Raw genomic sequence first — 18,444 nt, forward strand, 5'->3', positions numbered from 1 at the left:
CTATGCAGCCCTTCAGTTCGGCCTGTGCTGTCTTGAGACTCAAACATTGTCTCAAGCCTGTTCAACGATCATTGATAGTTATTACAGCCTCTTTCATTTGTTGACACATGGCCGTGGCAGAATCTTGTTGCTGGGTAGCTGGAGAGTTGTAGTCATCAGTTCTCAAAATGGTGCTAGCTGCTGCTTGTTGGGCCTGGGCCTTTGTCAACTTTGCATTAGATGTTCTGTTGGTTTTCGTCGCCATATTTCACTTTTTCACTATTAGTTAGTGCCTGTGGTATATACTAAACAATGTGTATATATTTTTGGGGGCAAATATGGAAATAAAAATGTAAAAATGTAAGATTTCCAAATTCTTGGAGAGGAGATCTGAAGATTCTACTCCATATTCATATGCACCAGCACCCTCAGTGAGAAGGAGGTGAGAGCTGTTACCTCTACTACCTGGACCGCCACTGGCTACAACACCCACACAGTAAGAGATAATCACTTTCACTACTGGCACTGTTTGTGATGGTTTAGATTATGACATGTTGAACTGATTTCTGAGAGATTTCTCTCCCCATCTCTCTCTCTCTCTCTCTCTCTCTCTCTCCCCATCAGGCTGGACAGAGGAAGAAAGAACTGACCTTCCTCAGCAACAGAAACTCTTCTGTACTGGAGAGACTGTGTGCCTTCCTGTAACATCACACATGGACACACACACTCACACACCCATAATCATGAACAATCAATAGATACACTGATACAGACACCCACTAACTGACAAACACAGACACAACCTCACACATAGCTGTAACGTTATAATCCATGTATATGTGTGTATCCTGCCATAATTCATTCTGTTGTGATGCATGATACAGTATTTCTGAGGTCTCATGTATTATTTTATGTGAGCCAAAAAAGCTATAATCTCCATGATGAAAAGTTAGTAGTGATGTTTATTGTCTACAGAAAACATTGAGAATCAGCACAGTCACAATGCACAGAATTACAACACAAACCACTACTTTAAAAGCCAATATATTCTTTATTTTATTCTTTATTAAAATTGTCAACGACTCCAGCCACCATAGTCATAGACTGTTCTCTCTGGTATCGCATGGCAAGTCTAGGTCCAAGAGGCTTCTAAACAGCTTCTACCTCCAAGCCATAAGACTCCCGAACACCTAATCAAATGGCTACTCAGACTATTTGCATTGCTCCCCCCCCTTTTACGCTGCTGCTACTCTGTTGTTATCATCTACGCATAGTCACTTTACTAACTACCTACATGTACATATTACCTCAACTAACCGGTGCCCCTGCTCTTTTGTTCTGTATCGGTACCCCCTGTATATAGTGTCGCTATTGTTATTTTACTGCTGCTCTTTAATTACTTGTTACTTTTATTTTTTATTCTTATCCTTATTTTTTTTAACTGCATTGTTGGTTAGGGGCTCGTAACTACACCTGTTGTATTTGGCGCATGTGACTAATAACATTTGATTTGATTTGAAAAAGCCTCAAGGCTTTTGAATCCACATTTTAGTGGTAGACGTAGACAGGTATGGTAAAGTGAAGATGTTACTCTGCCTCATTACTAGTGTCCTCACGAGAGCACCAGACCACATTTCTGGGACTGTAGAGCATCAGGGCATCTTCGTCAGTGAGGGTGAGGTGACCTCTTTGTGCATTGTTGGGCCGGTCGGTGTTACAGTAGACAGGTATGAGGATCCAATGATGTTATGATTTCCAGATCACCTCTCGATCTCCGTAGAGCTCCAGGGTACCTTTGTCAGTGAGGGTGAGGTGACCTCTTTGTCTATTGTTGCAACGGGCAGTGTGACTTGCCCAAATGGGATGGTCCTGTGTGGTGTAGATGACCAGGTTACCATCCTGTTGGAGGATGAGCCTCTGAGCATCTTTGTTCACAGTGTTTGATGCCCAGACAACCCGACCCCAACCGTAGAGCACAAAGTTGCCATCGGTCTGCAAAGAGAAAATGAATTACCATATAAACATGTTAGAGAAAGATGACCTCTGTTCAGGATGCCTCTGTTCTGTACTGCTGTGTATTCCTTTCATCCACTTTTAAATGATTACTTAAAAAATAAATAATTAAGTTATAGGGCGAAAAATATTTCCCAAATTATTTTTCAATATTCGCGGCAAGTGTTTGTCAGCTAAATCAAAATATTAGCGGTGTGCATTTATCCCATTCAAGACGATTTGATACGTATCTAGATACTTGGTCTGCGATATGATACAGGAATGATACGTTTTCATATGAAACAATTCGGTGCGATTCGGTTTGATTAGAGAATGAATCAATGCGATTTGGTTTGATGCGATGTAAATCGATGCACTAAGATTTGTTTAATTTTCCATTCTAAATTAAAATCTGCAATTCGTAACATATCAATCGAAATGTATAATGAACATCCACAAATTAATACACACATTAGGAAACGTAACATGTCATTGAGGGAAGGTGGGGCAGAGCCTGCTTTACATGTTATTTTGGCATTAATACGTGTCACATATCAGTTTGCAAACAATGTAAAAAAAAAAAAAAAATGTTGTTAATAAATCCGCATACGAACATGGTTTTTTTTTTGCTTTTTTGAGTAAGACAGCTCCAAAATGCAGGTGTTTCAGCTTAGCTCAGTGCTTTCTGTGGTGGTGGTGGGGCAGCCATCGGAAAATACAGAGCTTAGGGGTTGGTAATGTTCTCTAGTTGCGCCGTGATTGGCTCAGTGTTCTGTCACTCATGGGGACACCACATCACCACAAAATATACAGGGAGACCTCAAATTCAAGCCCCATGGGTGCTGCTATAGAGTTACATTAGAAGTGCCCATCCAAGAAGGCTCAAGGTCATTGGCCACAGATAAATTATGTTAAATCACATTATATCTACCATAGATTTGATTGGACTGATCATGTCAACATCATACTTTCAACATTTTAGCTAGCAAGCTAGACAAGCAGTCATCGTCATGAATAACGCTGACAGTCTGCTGGCAAATCCTTTTCAATCCTTGTCATATGGAGAGAAATTATAGATAAAATGTATTGCTGCTCATCAGCCATTGGACATAAACATTACACAACAAGTTGGAAATGGCAAATTCAACAATGAGTTGTTTGGAAGGAATCAGTGGCTAACTGCAAGCGTTGCAAAGCAATCACTAGCCTGCTATTCAGTGGAGACGGTGTGTGGTCCAAGTCTGGGTTTAAGGGTCTCTATTCCAAGCTTAAAAGGATAAACATTCAACACCACGGGCCAGAAAAGTTTGAATACATTGGCCATGCTGTCAATCCAGCATGCCTTCTGCCGCATTCAAAACAACTGAAAACTTGGAACTTGGAAATCTCAGACTTTAATGAGTTCAAGACAACTGGGAACTCTGAAAAAAACAAGCTCAGACTTGGAAAATACATTTTTGAGTGGTCATTCAACTCGGAATTCAAAGTTGTGAATTCGGGCCTCTTTCTAGAGCTCCGACCTGAAGATCACTGACGTCATGATTTAACCTTGTTTCTTTTTCTAGTTCCCAATTGTCTTGAAAACACCATAAATCCAGAAAATGCCAGACTTTGATGACAAAGTTTGATGAAAAATTTGCCCACAAGCATCGCCGCGCCACCTTCCTGTTCAAGTGAGCACGGCACAACAAGGGGAGTCCAAAAATGTCTTGTTTGCTGCTGCATAAATTATATAATATGACAGGGAGATATGTATACTGTAGCTAAGAAAGTACTACTACGTGTATTTTGTGTAGTAAGCTGTTAGTAGCCCATGTGCCTCACCCTAATAATTTGGTCCCTCCCCCCTACTGTTCTGACTTGGTGGTGCACATGTAGCCTATAGCCTGTTTTAGAGTAATGTAATCATTGAATATTGTAAGAGCTTTCATTGTCTGCTTATATGCCCCCTTTCTCCTATGGTACTGACTTGTACAGGGAGAATACTGTAAGAACGGCCCATGTTCTGAATTCTGTCACTGTACATTTCAAAAGTGCTGAACAATTAGCAATATTGACTGCGTCCATTCTAGATCGCTCATTAATGTTGTGATCGAAATTACGGATTGCCTCTTCTCTGCTCGTTGTCCCCTTATGCCATAGTTTGTACATATCAATTATCAGTAGAAACCACATTTGTTTAAGCAAGTAGCCATATCAGCTATGTTTTTTTAAAAGGCAGTAAATGAGGATGAATTAACTGTTTCGCTGCCAGACAAGGCTCCAATGATAGCCAGGTGGTAATGATTTAGTCCATTGTGCTGAAAATAAATCTCTGCTGCTGGGACAGCTTTATGAAGGCCTTAACAGTTTGTGGGCACCGTTTGTCACCATTATAGTGCAATTCGTGTATTGCTTAGTGTTGTGTATTGGCTTTGCTGTCATGCATCTAAAACATTTTTTTTTTCTGTTCACCCACCAAGATTTACATGCTAAAATTGCCACTGCATATCCATACTAAATGCAGTGTCTCGGATTTACTTACAGGATAACAGGAAATGCTCAGAGACAACATTGAGTGGGGTGGTAGATGCCTAGTCTCCATTATTGCTCAGCTCAAGTGCCTATATAGACATACATCATTTACACACACGCATTATGTTATATCTACCGTAGATTTGATTGGACTGATCATGTCAACATCATACTTTAAAAATTTTAGCTAGCAAGCTAGACAAGCAGTCATCATCAGGAATCAGAACCCAGGCCCTGCGTGTCCCCAGGCACTCTCATTTGTTGACTTCTGTAATCGAAAAAGCCCTGGTTTCATGTATGTTAACATCAGAAGCCTCCTCCCTAAGTTTGTTTTACTCACTGCTTTAGCACACTCTGCCAACCCTGATGTCCTTGCCGTGTCTGAATCCTGGCTTCGGAAGGCCACCAAAAATTCGGAGATTTCCATACCCAACTACAACATTTTCCATCAAGATAGAACTGCCAAAGGGGGAGGAGTTGCGATCTACTGCAGAGATAGCTTGCAAAGTTCTGTCATACTTTCCAGGTCTATGCCCAAACAGTTCGAGCTTCTAATTTTTTTATTTAATCTCTCCAGAAATAAGTCTCTCACTGTTGCCGCCTGTTATAGACCCCCCCTCAGCTCCCAGCTGTGCCCTGGACACCATATGTGAATTGATTGCCCCTAATCTATCTTCAGAGTTCGTTCTGTTAGGTGACCTAAACTGGGATATGCTTAACACCCCAGCAGTCCTACAATCTAAACTAGATGCCCTCAATCTCACACAAATTATCAAGGAAACCACCAGGTACAACCCTAAATCCGTAAACATGGGCACCCTCATAGATATTATCCTGACCAACTTGCCCTCCAAATACACCTCTGCTGTTTTCAATCAGGATCTCAGCGATCACTACCTCATTGCCTGCAACCACTATGGGTCCGCGGTCAAACGACCACCCCTCATCACTGTCAAACGCTCCCTAAAACACTTCTGCGAGCAGGCCTTTATAATCGACCTGGCCCAGGAATCCTGGAAGGATATTGACTTCATCCCGTCAGTCGAGGATGCCTGGTCGTTCTTTAAAAGTAATTTCCTCACCATCTTAAATAAGCATGCCCCTTTCAAAAACGTAGAACTAAGAACAGATATAGCCCTTGGTTCACTCCAGACGTGACTGCCCTCCACCAGCACAAAAACACCCTGTGGCGGACTGCACTTGCATCGAATAGTCCCCGCGATATGCAACTGTTCAGGGAAGTCAGGAACCAATACACTCAGTCAGTCAGGAAAGCAAAGGCTAGCTTTTTCAAACAGAAATTTGCATCCTGTAGCTCTAACTCCAAAAAGTTTTGGGACACTGTAAAGTCCATGGAAAACACGAGCACCTCCTTCCAGCTGCCCACTGCACTGAGGCTAGGAAACACGGTCACCACCGATAAATCCATGATAATCAAAAATTTAAATAAGCATTTCTCTACAGCTGGCATGCTTTCCTCCTGGCTATCCCAACCCCGGCCAACAGCTCTGCACCCCTCGCAGCTACTTGCCCGAGCCTCCCCAGCTTCTCCTTCACCCAAATCCAGATAGAAGATGTTCTGAATGAGCTGCAAAACCTGGACAAGTACAAATAAGCTGGGCTAGACAATCTGGATCCTCTCTTTCTAAAATTATCCGTCGCCATTGTTGCAACCCCTATTACCAGTGTGTTTTATATCCATCCTGCCCTGCCTTTCTAAAGTCTTCGAAAGCCAAGTTAATAAACAGATCACTGACCATTTCGAATCCCACCGTACCTTCTCCGCTGTGCAATCCGGTTTCCGAGCTGGTCATGGGTGCACCTCAGCCACGCTCAAGGTACTAAACGATATCATAACCGCCATCGATAAAAGACAGTACTGTACAGCCGTCTTCATCGACCTGGCCAAGGTTTTCGACTCTGTCAATCACCGTATTCTTATCGGCAGACTCAATAGCCTTGGTTTCTCAAATGACTGCCTGGCCTGGTTCACCAACTACTTCGCAGACAGAGTTCAGTGTGTCAAATCGAAGGGCCTGTTGTCCGGACCTCTGGCAGTCTCTATGGGGGTACCACAGGGTTCATTTCTCGGGCCGACTCTTTTCTCTGTTTAAATCAACGATGTCGCTCTTGCTGCGGGTGATCCCCTCATCCACCTCTACGCAGACGACACCATTCTGTATACTTCTGGCCCTTCTTTGGACACTGTTAACTAACCTCCAAACGAGGTTCAATGCCAACCAACACTCCTTCCGTGGCCTCCAACTGCTCTTAAACGCTAGTAAAACCAAATGCATGCTTCTTCAAACGTTCGCTGCCCGCACCCGCCCGCCCGACTAGCATCACTACTCTGGACGGTTCTGACCTAGAATATGTGGACAACTACAAATACCTAGGTGTCTGGCTAGACTGTAAACTCTCCTTCCAGACTCATATCAAACATCTCCAATCCAAAATGAAATCTAGAATCGGCTTTCTATTTCGCAACAAAGCCTCCTTCACTCACGCTGCCAAACTTACCCTAGTAAAACTGACTATCCTACCGATCCTCAACTTCGGCGATGTCATCTACAACATAGCTTCCAATACTCTACTCAGCAAACTGGAAGCAGTCTATCCCAGTGCCATCCGTTTTGTTACCAAAGCCCCTTATACCACCCACCACTGCGACCTGTATGCTCTAGTCGGCTGGCCCTAGCTACATATTTGTCGCCAGACCCACTGGCTCCAGGTCATCTATAAGTCTATGCTAGGTAAAGCTCCACCATATCTCAGCTCACTGGTCACGATAACAACACCCACCCGCAGCACGGCCTCCAGCAGGTATATCTCACTGGTCATCCCCAAAGACAACACCTCCTTTGGCCGCCTTTTCTTCCAGTTCTCTGCTGCCAGTAACAGGAATGGATTGCAAAAATCACTGAAGTTGGAGACTTATTTCCCTCACTAACTTTAAACATCAGCTATCTGAGCAGCTCACCGATCGCTGCAGCTGTACATAGTCCATCTGTAAATAATCCACCCAATCTACCTACCTCATCCCCATATTTTTTTATTTACTTTTCTGCTCTTTTGCACACCAGTATCACTACTTGCACATCATCCTCTGGTCATTTATCACTCCAGTGTTAATCTGTTAAATTGTAATTACTTCGCTACCATGGCATATTTATTGCCTTACCTCCTCACGCCATTTGCACACACTATATATAGACTTTCTTTTTTTCTATTGTGTTATTGACTGTATGCTTGTTTATTCCATGTGTAACTCTGTGTTGTTGTTTGTGTCGCACTGCTTTGCTTTATCTTGGCCAGGTCGCAGTTGTAAATGAGAACTTGTTCTCAACTAGCCTAACTGGTTAAATAAAGGTAAAAAAAAAATCTAGCTCATGATCTCCATCAGCAGCAGATATTCATTTAGAATGGGAAATGAATGTGTTTATGCAACAAATGTTAGTGCATAGAATCATATCGCATCGAACTGAATCTCATCAATTCGTTCTCTAATCAAACCGTATCGTTTCAAACTAAAACATGTTTCATATAAGAGCCCATGTATCTAGATAGGCCTACGTATCTAATCGTTTTAAACGGGAAAGATGCACATCCCTAATATACACTGATTGTTTAAAGAAAAACTACCAAAACTATTTCTGATCGTGAACCTGTACAATAAAAATAAAATATATTGCAAGTCCATTCATGAGGTAATTCGATGAGAAAGCTGCCCATTCCTGGTGCTTTTTCTCCACGCGAATGTTTTAAAAGCATCTAATATTTATTTTTTGGTGGTCTCTGTTTTTAGGATTTTATTTTTCATCTGCTGATAATTGCTTCAGGGTTGTTGAGGCTAAGAAGGCTATAGGATTCATCCAACTGTTTATTCTGATTTATCTCAATTTCCATAAAGCTTTTAAAATTGTCATTAATTGCATTGTTGTTTCGAATTAACATTCATTTGTATCTTTTACAATTATAACTGGTTTAGCATGTATTCGTTTTGTGAGATATTTACCAGGCTTATTTGCCAGTAAGTAGTTTGCTTTATTTGAGTTTAAGAGTTGGCTCTCTTTAAAAGTAAAAGATCGTATTCCTGCTTAAATTCAGAAATGTTATTTTCTTCTTTATCTTGTAAAGATTTTTTATGTGCTTTTTCTAAGGTTGTGATTTATTTATTTTTCTTTCATTTTAATTTCTAAATCAGATGTAACTTTTTGCAGAGTATGAGATTATTATTTCCCTAATGTTTTTTAAAATGTTTATTTAAATAGGCAAGTCAGTTAAGAACAAATTCTTATTTACAATGACGGTGTAGGAACAGTTGGTTAACTGCCTTGTTCAGGGGCAGAACGACAGATTTTTACCTTGTCAGCTCGGGGATTCGATCTAGCAAGCTTTCGGTTACTGGCCAAACGCTTTAACCACTGGGCTACTTGCCGCCCCAATGTACACCTTAAAGGCATAACAAATGATATCAGCTGTTGGCTTTTCTCTGTCCTCTATGTCTACATTTGTAATGGTAAAGGTTTTAGTTTAGGTATTTAATACATTTCGGATCCAGAAGATGCCCGCTGATAATTCTCCAACTACTGTTCCGAAGTGTATTTTTCTGTTAATCAGAATGATCAATATCACTATATCACAAATTGTTTTTATCCAGTAAATTGTTGAATGCATTTTTGGAGAGAAAGAAATGTAGTCAATTCTTGAATAGCTTTTCTTACTCAGAGAAAAAACAGACGCCTCGAGATCTTCAGTTTCGAGATCTTTAGTTTCTTGGTAATTTCTCATATGAAATAGCCTTCATTTCTCAGAACAATAATAGACTGACGAGTTTCAGAAGAAAGTTATTTGTTTCTGGACATTTTGAGCCTGTAATTGAACCCACAAATGCTGATGCTCCAGATACACAACCAGTCTCTAGAAGGACAGTTTTATTGCTTCTTTAATCAGAACAGCGTTTTCTAATGATCAATTAGCCTTTTCAAATGATAGACTTTGCAAATGATAGCTAACACAACGTGGTTTTGGAACACAGGAGTGATGCTTGCTGATAATGGGGCTATGTACGCCTATGTAGATATTCCATAAAAAAAATCAGTCGTTTCCAGCTACACTAGTCATTTACAACATTAACAATGTCTACACTCTATTTCTGATCAATTTGATGTTATTTTAATGGACAAGAAATGTGCTTATCTTTCAAAAACAATAACATTTCTAAGTGGCCCCAAACTTTTGAACAGTAGTGTGTGTGTGTATATATATATAGAGAATAAAGATCATATTTCAAGATTAAGGTTCAGCTGAGGATAGCTGAAGGCACCAGTGTTATAGCCTCTCACTTTGCCAGAAATTCATTCAAACGGTCTAATTTTAATTTAGTTTTGTCAATGTTAGACTGTTGTAATGTTTTTAACTTTGAATGGTTGTTCAATAAACTTTATTACTGTTAACTGTGTAATTGACTTTTTACAGTCTAATATGTCTGTTGTAGGCTATGCAATACAATAATGTCAAGTTTATTAGTGCTGTTTCATGGCGGTACAAAATGCATCCATCCACTGACAGTCAAAGTAATAAAAAAAGAAGAAGAATCTGATCATATGTAAAGCATTAAAGCATTCAGGCTGTATCTCAACTGTCTGTGTTTGGGAGTACCATAGGGCAGCGCACAAATGGCCCAGCGGTGGCCCAGGGTTTGGCCGGTGTAGGCCGTCATTGTAAATAAGAATTTGTTCTTAACTGACTTGTCTAGGTAAAAAAGGTTAAATAAAAAATGACTTTAAAAATAGCAACTTTTTCCACATTGGAAATCTGTAAGTCTCTTTGCTATAAACAACATGGGACAGTGCAGGAACTGACCAATGGCAGGTACCAATGACAGGCACCAATGGATATTTCCTAATATCGATGGTCTGATCAATGGCAGACACCAACCGACGTTTCCTGATATCAAGGAACGCCCCGAATTATGTTGGATTTATTGAATTTATGCATCAAACTGTATGCGTAGACAGCTTGACGTTAATGGTAGCAGAAGGTGAATGTTGAACTTTTGTTGCACACATATCCATTAAACATTTTTGAAATATATAATTAAAGTTTGACTACAGAATTTATTACACAGCTTTGATTTAATGACGCTGTCTGTCTGATCAAAGCGTGAATCGTTACATCCCTACAAAATATACTTTTCTAAGGTCAAAATCAGTTGCAGACCAGATATCTAATGTTAATATAATTGAAATGTATGTGTTTCACTAACTATTGTACCTGAAAGATAGCTTTAAATTGTCCATTGTTGGAGAGGAGGTAGTCCCCTTTCAGCAGAATCCTCTCGGTGCTCATGTAGTTCATACTCATGATTCTGAAAGAGAGGATTTATATTGTTTATTTGCTGCAGTTTATTATAGTGGCAAAGTCTGCTTCTATAGTAAACACAAACCCAAACAGGAAGGAGCAAAACACATTTAGACAAAAAAAGAGAGAGAGAGAGAAAAAATGTACCTAAACTAGTCCTTTTATAATGACAATGGATCATTTCTGTTCTAAATGCCAAATGTAAACAACTAAATAATATACACAAGTAATGGAAATGCAACTCATTAAAACCTAATTTAACTGTGGCCATTCCCTGTGCATAAATGAAAAAACACACATGTTCAAGTAAGAGTTACCTCAAGTTCTTAAAGGAACTTACAAGTATTTAGGAGCAGTAGATTGAAGAGGTGAATTGCAGGTTCAGTGGCAGGTTGCAGTTGTGCGGTGATGAAGCAGCTCTGGCCTTATATCCCTGCTCAGGTGAAGGGGGTGGAGTAATAAGGATGAGGAAATGGGTGGCATCCACTGTACATTATATTTGACCAAGTGAAACTGAAATGAACATGATAGTTACAATGACCAGTGGTGGAAAAAGTACCCAAATGTCCTACTTGAGTAAAAGGAAAGATACCTTAATAAAAAATGGCTAAAGTAAAAGTCACCCAGTAAAATCTTATTTGAGTAATATATATATATATATATATATATATATATATATATATATATATATATATATATATATATATAAATACACTGCTCAAAAAATAAAGGGAACACTAAAATAACACATCCTAGATCTGAATTAATAAAATAATCTTATTAAATACTTTTTTCTTTACATAGTTGAATGTGCTGACAACAAAATCACACAAAAATAATCAATGGAAATCCAATTTATCAACCCATGGAGGTATGGATTTGGAGTCACACTCAAAATTCAAGTGGAAAACCACACTACAGGCTGATCCAACTTTGATGTAATTTCCTTAAAACAAGTCAAAATGAGGCTCAGTAGTGTGTGTGGCCTCCACGTGCCTGTATGACCTCCCTACAACGCCTGGGCATGCTGCTGATGAGGTGGCGGATGGTCTCCTGAGGGATCTCCTCCCAGACCTGGACTAAAGCATCCGCCAACTCCTGGACAGTCTGTGGTGCAACGTGGCGTTGGTGGATGGAGCGAGACATGATGTCCCAGATGTGCTCAATTGGATTCAGGTCTGGGAAACGGGCGGGCCAGTCCATAGCATCAATGCCTTCCTCTTGCAGGAACTGCTGACACACTCCAGCCACATGAGGTCTAGCATTGTCTTGCATTAGGAGGAACCCAGGGCCATCCGCACCAGCATATGGTCTCACAAGGGGTCTGAGGATCTCATCTCGGTACCTAATGGCAGTTAGGCTACCTCTGGCGAGCACATGGAGGGCTGTGCGGCCCCCCAAAGAAATGCCACCCCACACCATGACTGACCCACCGCCAAAACGGTCATGCTGGAGGATGTTGCAGGCAGCAGAACGTTCTCCACGGCATCTCCAGACTCTGTCATGTCTGTCCCATGTGGTCAGTGTGAACCTGCTTTCATCTGTGAAGAGCACAGAGCGCCAGTGGCGAATTTGCCCATCTTGGTGTTCTCCGGCAAATGCCAAACGTCCTGCACGGTGTTGGGCTGTAAGCACAACCCCCACCTGTGGACGTCGGGCCCTCATACCACCCTCATGGAGTCTGTTTCTGACCGTTTGAGCAGACACATGAACATTTGTGGCCTGCTGGAGGTCATTTTGCAGGGCTCCTGGCATTGCTCCTCCTGCTCTTCCTTGTACAAAGGCGGAGGTAGCGGTCCTGCTGCTGGGTTGTTGCCCTCCTACGGCCTCCTCCACATCTCCTGATGTACTGGCCTGTCTCCTGGTAGCGCCTCCATGCTCTGGACACTACGCTGACAGACACAGCAAACCTTCTTGCCACAGCTCGCATTGATGTGCCATCCTGGATGAGCTGCACTACCTGAGCCACTTGTGTGGGTTGTAGACTCCGTCTCATGCTACCACTAGAGTGAAAGCACCGCCAGCATTCAAAAGTGACCAAAACATCAGACAGGAAGCATAGGAACTAAGAAGTGGTCTGTGGTCACCACCTGCAGAACCACTCCTTTATTGGGGGTGTCTTGCTAATTGCCTATAATTTCCACCTGTTGTCTATTCCATTTGCACAACAGCATGTGAAATTTATTGTCAATCAGTGTTGCTTCCTAAGTGGACGTTTGATTTCACAGAAGTGTGATTGACTTGGAGTTACATTGTGTTGTTTAAGTGTTCCCTTTATTTTTTTGAGCAGTGTATGTAAATATATATATATATATATATATATATATTTGTTTTTAAATATACTTAAGTATCAAAAGTAAATGTAATTGCTAAAATATACTTAAGTATGAAAAGTAAAAGTTGAATAATTGAATAATTTCAAATTCCTTATATTAAGCAAACCAGACTGCACCATTTTCTAGTTTTTTTATATTTACCGATAGCCAGGGGCACGCTTAAACACTAAGACATAATTTACAAACAAAGCTAGGGTTTAGTGAGTCCGCTAGATCAGGGGCAGTAGAAATGACCAGGGATGATTGTTACGGAGTCTAGTTGATAGGTAATCGACTAGACGGACTGTTCCCCGGACTACGCGTGTAGGGATTTGTACAATGCTTGAAGGCTATTGAACTTGACATTGGTGTCTGTCTTTATTCCTTTATCCAACATATCATACTGAAACATGGTATCAGAAGTGGCTCGAATACAACACGTTTGTTATTTTTGTAGCTAAGTACAGTATAGGCGCAGTTACGTTCCATTTGCGAACACACGCCGTTTCCTACTGCTAGTCACAACACTGATCAACTCGTTGTTAGCTGGCAAGCTAGCATCACTACCTACGTCGATGGCTGAAGGCAAAGAGATCTCCTATTCCATCGCTATGGCAGCGAACATTCCGCCACCAACTCCCATGGTTCTCACAGGGGACTGGAATACTAATTGGAACAACTTCAGGGATGAATTCGAGGACTATGCGCTGGCAACCGGTCTACATGAGAAACCCAACGACGTCCAAGCGGCAACTCTGAGGAGGTTAATGGGCAGCAAATGCAGGCATATCTACAAGCACAATCTCACCCTCACAGCACGACAACAGTGTGATGCAATGGCTATATTGGATGCATTGGAGAATTACTTAAAACCTGCCAGGAACGTCATTTACGATTGGTTTGTTTTCAGAAGCTGCAAACAGGAAGAGGGTGAGTCAGTACACAACTTTGTAACACGTTTGAGAGAAAGATCCACTACTTGTGAATACGGGGGATTGAAAGATGAATTGTTTCGTGACAAAATAGTACTGGCAATTGCAAATGAGGATACGCGCCGGCGTCTACTGAGAGAGAGAGGCTTAACATTAGTAACTGCCATTGAAATGTGCCGCACTGCTGAAGTCACTGACATGAGAATGAGAGCAATGGAAATCAAAACCCCACGCACCGACGTTGACACTGTTCACGCTGTTGCCAGGCAGACATTCAGACAAAACCAATCGAGGCAGAGTAATTCACCACGAACGGTGAACACAGAGAGCCCCATAGCATGTAAATACTGTGGAAATACACATGCACGAGGCAAAGAGCACTGCCCTGCCTACAGAAAACCATGCAGAGCTTGTGGAACTAATAATCACTTTGTAAAAGTGTGTCTCAAAAGCAAAAGACGGGTGAGTGAGGGCAAGATTCACTGTGTTGATGATGTCACTCAGTGTTCAGAACAGTGAAAGTGACATTTACATGCATGAATCCATTGGAGCTGTACACTGAAGAGGGAAGAAATGGTTTGTGACACTACGACTACACAACAAGCAACGTAATGAGCTACAAATACAAAATCAATCTGGCACCTGATACACATCTCTTGCCCAGTGATACTAGACTAAAGCTGTACACAGGAGAGCTAATGAGCTCTATGGGCATCTTTGTGACCGAATGTGTTATTCGGGGACGCAAACACAAGCTGGAGTTTGAGATTGTGAAAACCAGTCAACATTCTCTCCTCTCAGGCTCTACATGCGAACGCCTGGGACTGATACAATTCACCGTACCAAATGACCTGCACATCGTGGAGCATGTCCAGCATGGACCCCTGTCCGAAGAACAACTACTCAGCAGATATGCCGATGTATTCAACAGGCCCGTTGAATCAGTGCCTGGGGAGGTACACTTTGAATTGGATGAGAGCGTCACTCCAGTCCAGTGTGCTCCTCGCAATGTGCCCATTGCAATGAAAGTGGCTGTGAAGGCCCAGCTGGACAAGTATGAGGCCGATGGCCACATGACATCTGTGACTAAACCAACTGACTGGATCAGCAATATGGTCATAGTGAAAAAAACAGAGAAGCTGAGGGTCTGCATCGACCCAAAGCATCTGAACCAAGCACTGAAACGATCCCACTACATCATGCCGACACTGGAGGATGTCCTCTACAAGCTTCCCAAGGCTAGGATTTTCACCTTGGTGGACGCCCGAGATGCATTCCTTCAATGCAAGCTGGACGAAGAAAGCAGCTTCATGAATACCTTCTGGACCCCTGGGGCCAGAAACACTGGCTCAAGCTCCCGTTTGGTGCCTCAGTGGCGCCTGAGGTATACCAACGCAAGCAGCACGAGTTACTGGCTGGGCTCAAGGGCATTGAACCCATCGCCGATGATGTCCTGATCGTAGGCTGTGGTTGTGGTGACACAGATGAAAAAGCAGAACGCGACTATGATGTGAAGCTCCTGGCACTGATGGACCGCTGCCGATCAGTTAAGCTTTGCCTTGGCCTGAAGAAGCTGCAGTTCAAGGTGAAAGACGTCCACTTCCATGGCCACATTCTCTCGGCCAAAGGCCTGAAGCCAGACCCAAACAAAGTCAGAGTGATCCTCGACATGCCATACCCCTCTGATGCAAAAGGAGTACAGCGTCTCATCGGCTTTGCAGACTATCTTGCAAAGTTCATGCCACACCTATCAACAGTCTGTGAGCCTCTGCGCCGGTTGCTGGACAACGACACACCATGGCATGGGCTACCAAAACACGAGGCCGCAGTGCAGTACAGAAGCTTTCAAGTATTTTTAATGAAGTACTTTACACTACTGACAATGACTCAACATATTCCAGAAGCACAATCAACACCACGAGTCAGGTGTTGAAAACAAGTGCGCTATACACTATGGTGCAATGCATCAGATTATTGTTTATTAAATGTGTTAATGTGTTTGTACCTGTCCCTATTCAAATAAACCATAAAATACCACATTCACTACTATAAAGCAGTTCATTTCTGCCACGGTTTGAGGAAAGAAAGATAGTTGGTGAAATCCCATGTCAAGAGAATCCTGTAGTAGCCTATCAGTTTTTCTGTGATGAAAATAAATATGTTATTGAATGTTTTCCTGCAATGTTTCCTCATTCTCAAAGTGTCACTTCCTCCTCAACTTGCCAAGGCATTACTTCAGGTGTAATGGGTCCTATGTGTGGCTGGTGTAGAGAGTCAGGTGCAGGACAGCAGATATGAGTAATCAACGTACTTTTACTCAACCAGGGGCGAAAATCTGATATCAACTTTGGAGGGGACAATTACATTACATTTTCTCAAGAGCAATTCCTGAGGGGGACACCAAAAGTAGTGCTGTAACACATAGCCTACGTTTAATATGGTAAATGTATATTGAGGAACCAAAGAAATAAAGTGTTTGCTGTACTCCTAACTACCGGTACCCAAAACTACACAACTAATCACAATAGTAATACCATTGCCTTTAACAAATCTTAGTTCAGTCACCAGTTTAAGTTGAGAGTGGGGGTATCCATGGCATTTTCCAATTATGTTCCTATTTTACAAGTCAAACAAATTGAGAACCTTTCATAATGTTGCCAAACAAAGACTCAACAAACTTAACTGAGACTCCCTGTCTCTGCCAGTCTGTCCCTGCATATCTGTCCCCAACTCTGCTGTCTGTGTGCCATCTGTTGCCTGCTCTGCCTAATGACATCATTGTGAAACATTTCCATTAGAATTTCATTTCTTTCTTATGAACATTTTATCAACTAGTCTTTGAGATATTAGGCTACTAGGGTTCTTACTTTGCGTTTTGGTGTACTGAAAAATACTCTGATGTCCGTCTTTTTTCTGCCATTTTTCTACCTGGTTGGCTACACACACACAGTGTGTAGGTTATTTACAGTAGGAGATGGGCTTCTATCGTCTTATCTTCTATCATTCTATATGGGCTTCGATCTAAAAGGTAGCTAGCAAATGTGAAACGGATTGCAGTGACAAGAGTTGACAGCTGTATGAGTTCACCACTTACACAACATATGCTGCAACCTTTTGTAATTTTAATCGTTTGTTTCATATTGGCTGGCTTCTAACAATAGCTGAATTTGCAAAGCTAGCGAGCACCAATTCAGTGGTGTTTGCTATAATCTTTGCTACCCGGGTTAAATAAAGGTCAAATAAAATATATAAATAAAAGTTCCCTTGCGACAATTTAGCTTTTGCAACGAGGCCATTAAATATATTTAAAACAATGGTAGAAGAGAGTGTAGTTCTGTTCAGTTTATCGCTAACCTTATCACAGGGACTTTGAAGCACTAACTTACATGAATGCTGATCTTGGAATAAATTGACGATAGCAAAAGATTCCATCTTTGACGACGCCACATAAATGGAATAGGTACTAGCTAGCTTAATAGTTAATATTTGCGCGCTAGCTCTGCATATTCAGCTAGTGTGTGTGCGTGATTGACTGGATTAACCTCACGTCAGTTACGTGCATTGAGTGCCTTTCAGACAGTAGATACGACCTCTACGTTACCTCACAAGCTAAGGAACTGGCAGTGGATCAAACCATTGTGAGGCAAAGGGTGGGGGGGTCGCAATCTTTTGAATCTTAAAAACGAGCTATTAAGTGTCTATAATCAGCACAATTGCTTTCATTGCGTATTATGAAATATTATTTAAATTACATAGTTATGTTTCAGTGATATATTGGGGGACACAAATCATATTTTTCCCAGGATGGGGGGGTCGTGTGTCCCCCGTCCCCCCTGGGATTTCCGCCCCTGTACTCAACATGTCAAATAACAAAGTAACAAATACACACAGACCATGACAGACCGAAAATACAATAAACAATCACTCACAAAAACCCATGGGGGAACAGAGGGTTAAATAATGAAACTGTAATTGTGGGATTGAAATCAGGTGTGTAAAACAAAGACAAAACAAATGGAAAAATGAAAAGTGGATCAGCGGTGGCTAGAAGGCCGGTGACGTCAACCGCCGAACGCCGCCCGAACAAGGAGAGGGACCGACTTCGGCGGAAGTCGTGACATCAGGACTCAGGAGTGAGGAAAGGACTTGGTAAGAAAGGGCCTTAAATCCTACCCTTTCTGGAACAGATGCTTAAAACTAGCGTGTGTTAATTGATAGAATGCTTCAGATTGTTTTTTTCAATGTGTCAATGTTTGAAGAATAGGCATGACTCCCACTCACAATGGTTCTCTGGGAAAATGTTACTCAACACCCAACTATGGAAGTCTCATTAGCATGCTGTGACAAGT

The 18,444-nt window shown here is 41.7% G+C and overlaps 1 protein-coding gene across 2 annotated transcripts; it reads right to left on the minus strand.

Moving 5' to 3' along the window:
- Nucleotides 1-914: 914 nt before the first annotated feature.
- Nucleotides 915-13,976, minus strand: asal (Mannose-specific lectin). Of its 2 annotated transcripts, XM_014201873.2 has the most exons (4): nucleotides 13,735-13,976; nucleotides 11,189-11,281; nucleotides 10,762-10,855; nucleotides 915-1,971 (listed from the first exon to the last, which is right to left on the minus strand). In XM_014201873.2, the coding sequence occupies exons 3-4, from the start codon at nucleotides 10,849-10,851 to the stop codon at nucleotides 1,726-1,728; spliced, it is 336 nt and encodes a 111-aa protein (XP_014057348.1). In that variant the 5' UTR covers nucleotides 10,852-10,855; nucleotides 11,189-11,281; nucleotides 13,735-13,976; the 3' UTR covers nucleotides 915-1,725.
- Nucleotides 13,977-18,444: the final 4,468 nt, after the last annotated feature.

This window comes from Salmo salar, chromosome ssa02 (genome assembly GCF_905237065.1).
Source record: "Salmo salar chromosome ssa02, Ssal_v3.1, whole genome shotgun sequence".
NCBI lineage: Eukaryota > Metazoa > Chordata > Actinopteri > Salmoniformes > Salmonidae > Salmo > Salmo salar.

Bases quoted from the DNA above. Each gene is read 5' to 3' on its own strand.
- asal (XM_014201873.2), bottom strand. From the start codon at position 10,851: ATGAGTATGAACTACATGAGCACCGAGAGGATTCTGCTGAAAGGGGAC. The intron at 1,972-10,761 runs GTACAATAGTTA...TTCTCTTTGCAG, and splicing joins AATTTAAAGCTATCTTTCAG to ACCGATGGCAACTTTGTGCT.